This window comes from Aegilops tauschii, chromosome 1 (assembly GCF_002575655.3).
Source record: "Aegilops tauschii subsp. strangulata cultivar AL8/78 chromosome 1, Aet v6.0, whole genome shotgun sequence".
Classification (NCBI taxonomy): domain Eukaryota; kingdom Viridiplantae; phylum Streptophyta; class Magnoliopsida; order Poales; family Poaceae; genus Aegilops; species Aegilops tauschii.
In genome coordinates, this window is record NC_053035.3 from 231,186,062 (window position 1) to 231,196,623 (window position 10,562).

Here is a 10,562-nt window from a genome sequence, read left to right on the forward strand (position 1 = left end):
GCAAGCACTGTATTTAACACATGATTTACCTTCTTTTCCTCTACTTTTGGTCAACAACTTAAACATCTCTACTTGGTTGATAGTCTGTTCTGTTGTTTCAACTGGAAGATTTTGATTATAGTTGATCTTTTTTTTTTGTAATAGAAAGCCTCATCTTTGTTTACAAGTTTTGCTGGTGTTGTTTTATGCATGATGCCTTAATTCGAATAGACACAAGGCTAGGAGAGTGACTTTAACTTCTCAGTATGTATGTGCATTTGTTTTGGCTCCCGGGTCCACATGATCCCGGAATCTGGGCCGTGGGTATGTGCTGTGGGATTTGTGCCAGACATTATCCAGTTTGATATACGAGTATATAATAAGAGCGAATACACAGACGTGGGGTCCTGTACGTAGAGCATCGGCCAACGGCTCGGGGCTAGGCACGGGACGCGCCGTTAACGGCGGGTGAGCGCATCCGTTTCTCGACCAGCCCGCGCCGTGTGCAGCTGTCTAGTACTGTACGCTGCTGGACCCACCAGTCAGCCCGTGCTTGACTGAAATGCGTCCCCGTCCACCAGTTGCATCTCTCTGCTTTGGGAAAAAAAAGGGGATCGAGACCAAGGTGGGCGGCGGCGGCGGCGAAGCTCTCCGATTTGCGGCGGCGCGGGCATGGCTATGGATTTCCTCGTCTAGCCGGTTGACAAGTAAGAAAGCACTGGATTTAGAAAGAAATTTTATTCATTTTGATTTACAAGCTAGCGACAGGACTTACAGATATTCGATGAACACCCGCAGGCTGCCAATCTTCCCCGACGAGGTGGCAAGCGCTGCGGCCCTAATGGAGTTGATTGGTGCCTTGGGCCGCGGAGACGATGAATCGGCCAATGGATCCAGGGTGGCTGTGGGCGGCGGATTTGGTCAAGGGTCATATGGGCAGATGTTGAATGGTGCGGCGTGCAGCGAGGAGAGAACTGTAGATGGTGGTGGCGCCGCCATGTCCAGGTTCAGTGAGAGCGAGGGTGACAATGAAGAAGCTCTTGACCAGGTGGAGGGGGAAGCACACTTTGATGGAGACCAGGAGGCTGTGATTCAGGATCAAATTGATAGTGCTGATGGATGTTCTGCTCAATCTACAGGCAAGGTGGATCCGCAAGCACCTGGCTGGACAAAAAGGTAATATGCACTTTGCTTGTAATGGGTTGTTTGGACGCATTTGATAAATCCTACAAATTGCGGTGGTGTCCTGTTTAGTTTAGCTTCATATGATTACCGAGGCAATGGAACAGCATGGACAACGTGCCGAGGTTCAGTACATCAAGGATAGTTTGATGAATGTGGAGGAAATGTAGCCAACCATTTTTTAAATGAGTATGCTAGGTGTCTTGCCCTGTCTTAGACTCTGTCATTTGTTCAGGATTTAGTGTATCCTCAGATGCAGGAAAAGTACCAGAGCTTGCTTATTAATTTTTTTTGGTAGAATGGAAAGGGATAAATTTTGTTATGTTTTGTTGCAGAGTAAGAGTCGGCAATCAACCGCCAGACAGGGCTCCATGTAGGCGCTGATGCAGTTTCCTCGTAGTCCACGGGCAAGATGGATCCGCAAGCGCGAGGGTGGACTAAAAGGTATTCAGCCCTTGACATATACCCTAGCTCGATAACTTGAAGTGCTAGTGCTAGTAGGAAATGAAATGGAAGGTTTTTTTGAGATTCAGATACTGGTGAGTTGATTGCTTAAACGTGAGCTGTGTGGAGGAGTGTTGCATTGTTTTGTGTGCCAGCAGTGGGCATGCATCAATATTTTTAAATGGGTAGTATGGTACAAAAAATGATGAACTAAGAGGAAAAATCGTTATTATGAGTAGTGGGTGTAAATTTGAGTATCAGTATTGATTTGTTTTGTTCGTGGACATGCCTTTACTGTTTGTTGGTGCATCAGGTTTTCTTGGGGGTATAAGATGATTCTTTTATGCAGGGTTAAGACGGGTAAGCATCCGCCGTTCAGGACTCAGTGTTCGGGGAGGATCGGTGCACTGGAGCAAACTATCGCGGGGGTATGTGGATAACTTGGGAGAGCATGTTTGGGAGCGGATCATACACATCAGGGAGTGTGCTGCCGCAGCCTGCTATGCTAGATGCAGGGGAGAACATCCCATGCAGACCAGCATCTGGTTTGCATGTAGGAGGGGCGGCCAGTGAGGCGGCAGAGATCTGTGGCGGTGCTACGGTAAGTGAGAGCGAAGCCGACAATGGATACGTCACCTCTGCCACTGGAGTTGGAGACGTGGTGGACGGTGACCAGCTAGCTGATTCACGAGCGCGGCGAGAGTGACGATGGAGCATCAGCACAATCAACGGGAAAGATGGATCCGCAGGCACTTGGGTGGACGAGAGGTATCAGTAATCTATATCTCACACGCTGTAAATATACTAAATGTGGAGGTTGTTGATTATGCCTGAATGAGTGAATAATAGTTAATGGTTGGGGTCGAAGCTGACATAGTGGAAGATCAGTGTAGATGCCGATAGCTTGTAGGGAGTGGTGGTATAGTTCAGTTGAAAATTCATGAAATCTCTGAATAATGAAACATGCGTGTCTGAAAATGCAGAAACACAATTTCTTGTTTTTAGGTGCTTGCTACGCAGCTGTTCTGGAAAATGAGTCTAATTTTAGAATTAAAAGATGGCTACCTTCAATTGGTGTACATTTCTCAGACTATGGATTGAGTCCTGATGTGTGCGGCAATTTTGGTTGCTACCTGGTCGTACTTGTCAGGACGGCAGCGAGACGGCGCAGGTAACGGCGACATGGCACATGAGGGTGCTTCTTCGTCTGAACCAACGACTATGAGACGCATGTGGGTGCATTAAATGTCAACAGTGGTGCAGCTTTGCACTGTTCCATAAATCAGTTGATGCTACCGAATACACTCAATATACAACGCCTTTCTGGCATCACGAGGAGAACTTATGGTCCATATTTCAGGAGCAAATGCACCCGAGAGCCGAATTGCATTTCCGCATTTCCATTTCCTTGAAGATGTTTCCAATGTTTTGCTGACTTATATTCTGCTATCTGTGCTCTTTGTCAACTGGAACATAACAGAACAAGAGTACGCAGCGCGAGTTGATTAGAAAGACTAACAGAACATAGGTGATCTCTTTCCTGCTCAGTGAGATGTATTTAATCAGTTATTGCTTACTGCTGTCGATGGATGGACGTTTGCATCATCATCCGAATGTTTGCTTTTGATCCACCTTATTGTATGGACTAGATCATTAAAGGCGCGCGTTGCCGCGCCCGTCTAATTTGGCTCTATAATTTTTAGGGATAGGAAGCAATCTGTATATAATTGTTTCCAATGCTTTTGGAATGGTGTTGTGCTTTCTTGCCTCTCGTGCTTATCTCCTTCATTTTACAAACCATGGTATGTAATTGAAGAGGGGAATCCTACTGGATTGCAAGAAAGCAGTGTGTTGATCTTTTTTCTTAGGTCCGATGGACTTGTAGCTGGTTCATGTTTGGGTCTAAGTGTATGAGTCTCTAGAATGGTTGATGGATAGTTGGATACATGTTGTGATTGATCGTGACCACTTTTGGCTCCTACAAAAAGTTCTCTCGCAAAGGCCCCCGCCACAAAATCTCAAAAATAGAAATATTGAGGAAAAAATAATATATTTGAGAAAATAAAATAGGCACTACAAATACTTCAGATTTTTTTTACAACACATATTCTCGCCCACAAGAGAATTCTACATTTAGTTATCACAATAATCCTACAAGCCCCAACAAAGAGGTAAGCACAAATTGTCAAATTTAATCATATTTGGTACAAATTGTCAAATTTAATCATATTTGGTGTAAGTTCGCTTCACATTGAGAAATTTAGATGCCGATTATACAGTACCTATAGTATTGGTTTCATGCAATAATACAATATTCATACCTGAAATTGGAAAATGATACTGTAGTAGTTTACCGGAAAATCGGCGATGTAGTATCTGATGGTCTAACCAATTATGAAGAAGCTAGGAAATGATCAGGTTACACTGACGAGAATGTTCAAGCCTGGAGAGCTGGAGAGTACAATCATCAGCATGCTAATTACACCGATAAAATAATAAGCTTCAGATAACAGTACATTTGGGTTCTAAACGATATGTTGATCGATCACAAAGCTAATAAATTATCAGGGTACACCGGTCAAAATGTTCAGGCGTGGTGAATTGGAGAGTATGTACTAATAAATTACTAATATAAGCAGTGCTTCTACTAATATAATTATGAAGTGCACATGCTACCAAAATGTAAGTCTGATGATTCACTACTCCTGTTCTTCTGCATCTTGCAATTGAAGATTCACTACTAATATAATTATGAAGTACCTACATTGACGGGCTCAATACGGGGCTTTTACGGAGTGAGTCTGAGTTGGCAGGGCCTGATTGGATTAAGGGGAGAGATTGGGCCCCACCCACCTGAAAATCAGGGGGGGGGGGGGGGGGGGGGGGGGCAGGTTTAGTTAAATAGAAGCAGCCCGTAAAAGGCAGTAAACAGCCCGTGCGTTTAGCATTTTTGCTCCTACCTGACTCCTCCCCGGCCACAATGGGACGCGGGCGGGCTACGTACGTAGTCCGTGAGGTCCTTGCTCTGGTCGTCGACAGCGACGTCCTCCTCCTCGGCGATGAAGAGGCTTTCGCTGTCAATGGTACTAACCCACTCGCTGACGCGGTCGCTCAGGGAGTTGTGACGACCCACTGGTTTGGGACCTGGGTCGGTGGCGGCGAATCGTCTACCATCTCCTTCTTTTTCTTGCAGCCGGCCCTCGTCGTGCGTGTCCGACGTGTACCCGCCGTCGGGGGATAGAGCCGCCGTCGGGGGATAGAGCCGCCGCCGCGCCATGCGCCTTTGCCATCCCCTAGGTAGACTGGCTGGGTGCCTCTTCCGTTCCGTTAGGGTTAACGAGGCACCGTGAGAGATGGGTCGTCGGGTCGAAGGGGTAGGTGGGCTTCACCTGGTGGCCGGCCCAATTAACCAGAATGTAGCGATTTTTCCACCGGAGTAGCTGCCCTTCAGGACAGCCGGCCCACTTAGCGGTAAAACGTGGAATAACAACAGCACAATCCAACGATCAAAACTTACTCTGGTGTGAGATCGGACGGCCAGAAATGGAGAGGGCGTGAGAGGGCTGGGATTAGGCTCGATTATACTGTCCTTAATAAGTCGGGCGACATTTTCCTATCCGTATAGGTAAACTGGGAGCCCCTTCTACTTTTTAAACTCAGGTGTGGTGGTTTCATCGGCGGTACAACAGCACGACAGTCGGTTGCGAGAGGAGGAAGATGGTGAACCAGAAAGCTATGACAAAACATGACCAATGGCTGCAACGCTGTCTTTTCAGGGGCAGCATTATCTTTTGTTCCGGGTCTGTGGTGATAAGAGTAGCATGATGATCTACTAACTTGCAATATTATCTTGACAACACATCCACAAGTATCACACTGATTTCAAGAATGCAACAATCAAAATTATAAATAGAGTCCAAGGAGCTAAACACTTGAAGCACAAGGACATAAGGACATTGACATGGATATAGCTCTGATGTTATAGCTAAATGGATTTTAACAAAGACATTTGCCTCACAAAATTTATCTGAAAGCTCACTCTAGAGAAAACAAATGCCCCCATTTTTGCTCAAATGTACACTCACATAAGCTGATTCTGAGCTCAACAATGACCAAAACCGGCAAAACAACTGGGAAGGCATCTATCCAGCACTGCAGTTGAGGGACTTCCACTATAAAGAGCAAAAATATAAATCAAAATAAATATGGTTTTAATCATCCATGAAAGCTAAACCTGTGGTTCTTACCTGAACCTGAACACAGTCAAGATCATAAAAGGTAAGATGACAATGACAGCACAGGCAGTATCAAACATCTTCAACTTGAAGGCAAGAACATACTACTGTACAAATGACCAACATTATTGTCCCCCGAAAAGGAAAAGAAAAGCGACTTATTATCCTACCAAAATAATATAATTTACACGTGGACTAAAACGCCGCGGGACAAATGGACAATAGTTACAGGCCATGCACATGCGTGGAACCAGCTAGTCGGCATAACAATGCTCCCAGGCTGCTAGTGTATGCAGTTCAGCACTTCAACTTTGCTCTACTCAAGAAAAAAGGCCACCATATCTTTCAGGCTGCTTTTCTTTTTCGCCACAGGTGCCCCCTGCGCTTGTGCTACAGTCTTCTGCCAATCGTTTTTCCGCTGCGGCGCAAGATTCACGTTCACGGTCCTCGGTACCACAGCCTCGGGTTTATATTCATAGGCTGCAGGTTCACTATTCCACAGGGGTCCGAGCAATATGTTCATCATATCCTCAGCAACATCACCGGTCATTTTGATACTTGGTGGACGCTCTGGTTCTTCATGTCTCTTGTTCTTGTCTACTCTGCACTCGCTTGGAGTTTCATCTGTGGTAGTAGCTGCCGTGCACTGCATCAACCCCTTTGTTGACCAAGTGCTTGATGTTGATCCTCCTGTATCAGCAGGAGTAGAGATTGGAGGCCGTGGAGGACGCTCTTCATAGCGGGCTGTCTTTGTGGCCCGTATATCTTGTAGCTTCTCTTTATCAGCATTTACAATCTGCATCATGTAAATGCATCAGAATACCTTCAGTGGTATACTTATAGTTACTCAAAGCAAAACTTCGAACAGGATTGCTGGTTTGCTAAGCAGCCAGAAAATGTAAAAAGGGGCGAAAAGTTGGTAAATTATTTTCTGCCGCACAATGAAATTAGGACCTCAATTCAATGGAGAAGATGTCATTAGCAGTCAGAATAAGTCTCCTATTAAGCTTCAGCTTTGGCAGAGAAGTTAGAAATGAAACATCATGCTTAATCATGTCTTCAAACTAATGATAGGACTGGACTGAAAAACAAGAGTTTGCCTACACCGTGCATGTTTGTCTCTTGAGAGTTGCATGCACAAATATTATCAAGGTGCAAGCCAGATCGGTCCATGAAAAGTATTCACTAGGGTCACTCCTAAGCATAATGGGGCCATTGCCTATTGGCAAAGGTCATTTTTTTTCCAATTATTTCTATAAAACAAGTAATGAGTTGTACTAGATCTGCCTGCGCCAATCAACAATAAAGCTAATAAATTGGCACGCAGTGCATAATTCTCAGATGTTCAGTGAGGTAATGAACAGGAACCAGCGTATTTAAGGGGAATTGCATAACACCACCAGAAGATGTGTCAAACCTGAAGACAAGTAAAACAACAAAAATGCAATAAGAATTATGGTTTACCTCTTCAGCTATGCTCACAAGATCTTCCACAGTAAGCTCTATCTCATCATCAGTTGTACCTGATGACAATGTTTCTGATCCAACATTATCCGGCTTTTGTTTCTTGCTATTCTTTGGAGCAGCTCTGCAAGTCACTTTTGTCACATTCTTACGAGTTGTTTTCTCAATTTCTTCAAGTTCATCTTTGGCAGAATAATCAGCACTGTCGCGCTTTCTTCTGGTCTTTTCTCTACCCTGACATCGTTGCAAAGCTCTGGAATTGCCAGCACTGAGCTCCATCTCATCATCAGTTATTCCTGATGACGATGCATCTGATCCCACATCCTCCAGCATCCGCTTCCTGCTATTCTTCGGAGCAGCTCTTCCACTAACTTTCCTCTCATTCTTACAAGTTATTTTCTCGATTTCGCCAAATTCATCCGTGACAGCACGATCAGCATCCTTGCTCTTTCTCCTGGCCTTTTCTTTACCCTGGCATCGCTGCAACGCCTTCAGTCCACCAGCATCCTCTGGATCCACAATTTTTTTCTGCCTTCTGATGGGCTTAGCCTGATCTAGAGCCCCTGATCCCTTATCAGATTCCGCCGACTGCTTATTCCGATGCTCAGTCTTTGACACCTCATTACTCGAGCAGGGTTTCATCATCCAAGCAGGTAGGCATCGCCGACTATCAGGGCATGCTTCAGCCATCCTCAAAGACAGGCCAACAGAATATACACAATCCCCTGAATTTGACTACCCAGTCTCAGTAGCAAAACAAATCAAGAAACTGATCGCAATTTTGTGAGCGAGACGATCTGAAACAATCAGCCACCTGCACAAGAATTAGAGCCTGAATAAACTATGTCGAATTTTCTCATCGTAAACAAACTCCCGTCGCCCCTCAAACTTGAAACTACACCGCAACCCCAAGAAAGAAAGAAAGAAGGCGAAATAAAAGGAAAGGGGCCCTAGCCCGATACAACCCTAGAACCCAAGAAGCACCGATTTCCCCCGCTCTCAAGGCCCCAAGATCCGATCTTTCCGATGGGGCGATGCCGGAGGATTCACCGGCATCTGACCCCACCCCACCTTCTTCCTAGCTGGTTGAGGGGAGAGGGAAAGCGAGGAAAGTCGGGTGTGCCGCGTGGCCGTGGCCGTGGGATTACCTCAATCAAGGAGCCTACGTGGCCAACGGTGGTATGGGCTTGCCGCAGTGGTTGGTAGGAGCTCCGGTCAGTGAGGCCCTACGGCGGGGCGGAGCGGCTCGCCCAAGGCCGGCGGAGGACGAGACGACGGATTGGGATTTGGAAACTGTTTATGTTGCCTTGACCAGAGACTTCGAGAAAGGAAGGGGTTCATGGATAACTTGAAAGCCGGAGTAATTAAAACGGCCCCAACGGCTCGTTGTCTCGTCCGTATTGGTTTTGTTTTTTTTATAGGGTTCAAAATTTCTACATTACCCTTTTTTCCTTGCGGGATTTTTTTTCTGCATCTAACGTTACCTTTTTGTAATTCAACATTTTACTTACTTACGGTTAAAAAAGTATTGAACTCACCCGCAAAAAAAAAAGTATTGAACTACAAGAACATCTTATATTTAAGTTACAGAGTAGTACTATCATATTTGTACAGTCCAAATAATCAGTGGTTCTAAACGTTCACGATGCCATTTTTTATGATTCTTTTTGTTTTCCAAAGTTTGTATCTTTTTACATATTACAATATACTCCCTCCGTCGCATAATATAAGACGTCTTTTTTGAGTTCAATACTTTTTTTACGGGTGAGTTCAACACTTACATTATGGGACGGAGTAGTAGAAAAGGAAAAAATATAGGCATTTTGAACATTTTGGGTATGAGATTCTATAACTTTTTACATAAGTTCAACACTTTAATATATGTGCATCCAACATTACAAAATATCCCTTCAAGGATTTGTTCCATAAAAAGATAGGTATTATACCGAATTACCAATCAACAAACGGGTCTAATTTGATTGTGTCAAATTGCCAAACATCAAAAGTCAGTGAAGAACCAAACAAGGCTAAAATATATGAAAGTGCCATACATATCGTGGAGTTGTTGGCCAAAGAGTATTTTGGAGTTGCCAGAAAAGTACCAACGACCATGTGGTTCTTTCTTTTCCTCTACTCCAAGGTTCTGACCGTAACTCTAGCCGCTGCGAGGGCGTGTCACCGAGTAAAGCCCATGCAGCATCGGACTGATGGAGAGGGTGATTGGGGGCGGCCTGGTTGTGGAGGAGTTGGGGGTTGTTGTGGGATGGCGAACGATATCGATTACACTATAAGAGAATTGCTCCGAATTACTATACATGAAAGTGCATTTATCACTTAATGGTATTTTGGTGTAATGACAATGTGGTCAGTGAAACTAATGATGGCTGCTAAGATTTATCTTAGGTCAATGGTTTTCATGGATATTTATTATGATGATGGTTGACCCCTCACTTCAAAAAGATCAAAATGTGTGGTTTTCCTGTGACTTCGGTTTGATTTGAGTCATAGGATCACAACACTTTCAAGAAGGTCAAGGTGAAAGATTGACGCTGTGGGAACACACAAAACTCATACACTTGCCTTCCTACACCTACCACCTATATGGGAGCTTGATACCCACCTTTTCGATTTCCTCCCAGTACTCATAGGGAATACCTATAGCCTATGGACAACCACGTGCGCACAGACTAGTTTGATCCTGTGCGCCCGCCGCACGGGGTACTGCACTCACCTCTGGACACCGTGTGCGCACAGGGTCTGATAGAGGCGAAGGTGTCCCAATCTTTTGATGAGGGGTAACTATCGTTTTGAGTGGAGTAGACTTTGAGGATCCGACTACTAACGTGTGAAGATGACACGACTTAGCAGTCGTAAACCAATTCTGGGATGTTACCATGCCAGAGCATGATCAACTTGACCACAAAGGTCTAATTCTGGCACGCAAACGAAAAATAAGCAATAACTAAAATTTGCAACATGAATATTGCGAATTAATATGAAAGCTTTATTAATGAAGTGGGGTTCTATGAACAACTTGGCCTAGTTGTTGGACACAAAAAAAGTACGTGAGTTGCAACTATGATGAACTTCAATCTGACAAATTTCAAAGATAAAACGACGCCCTAAGGCCTGTATTTATAGGGAGACTAAGGGGAATTTCACCTACCCTTGACAAGGTGGGACTAAAATCCATCCTATGTCGCTTTCTCTACAAATGTGAACTCTAAAAACAACCTATCACTACTAGGGAAAAGCCTA

At 44.7% G+C, this 10,562-nt stretch overlaps 2 protein-coding genes across 4 annotated transcripts; one reads left to right on the top strand and one right to left on the bottom strand.

Annotated features, from left to right (window-relative positions):
- Window positions 1-528: 528 nt before the first annotated feature.
- Window positions 529-3,210, top strand: LOC109759740 (uncharacterized). 3 transcript variants are annotated; one of them, XM_073511366.1, is made up of 5 exons: window positions 529-686; window positions 778-1,155; window positions 1,497-1,605; window positions 1,955-2,373; window positions 2,756-3,210. In XM_073511366.1, exons 2-3 carry the CDS (start codon window positions 821-823, stop codon window positions 1,543-1,545), a joined length of 384 nt encoding a protein of 127 aa, XP_073367467.1. In that variant the 5' UTR covers window positions 529-686; window positions 778-820; the 3' UTR covers window positions 1,546-1,605; window positions 1,955-2,373; window positions 2,756-3,210. The 3 variants fall into 3 exon arrangements, 2 of the variants coding, with proteins under 2 accessions (XP_073367467.1, XP_073367464.1); XR_002232179.4 differs by lacking the exon at window positions 2,756-3,210 and having other exon boundaries at window positions 535-686; window positions 748-1,155; window positions 1,955-2,661; XM_073511363.1 differs by lacking the exon at window positions 2,756-3,210 and having other exon boundaries at window positions 537-686; window positions 1,955-2,661.
- Window positions 3,211-5,905: 2,695 nt separating this feature from the next.
- Window positions 5,906-8,643, bottom strand: LOC109759739 (uncharacterized). The gene is made up of 3 exons (XM_020318580.4): window positions 8,453-8,643; window positions 7,305-8,118; window positions 5,906-6,636 (listed from the first exon to the last, which is right to left on the bottom strand). The coding sequence occupies exons 2-3, from the start codon at window positions 7,992-7,994 to the stop codon at window positions 6,157-6,159; spliced, it is 1,170 nt and encodes a 389-aa protein (XP_020174169.1). The 5' UTR covers window positions 7,995-8,118; window positions 8,453-8,643; the 3' UTR covers window positions 5,906-6,156.
- Between the last annotated feature and the right edge of the window lie 1,919 nt (window positions 8,644-10,562).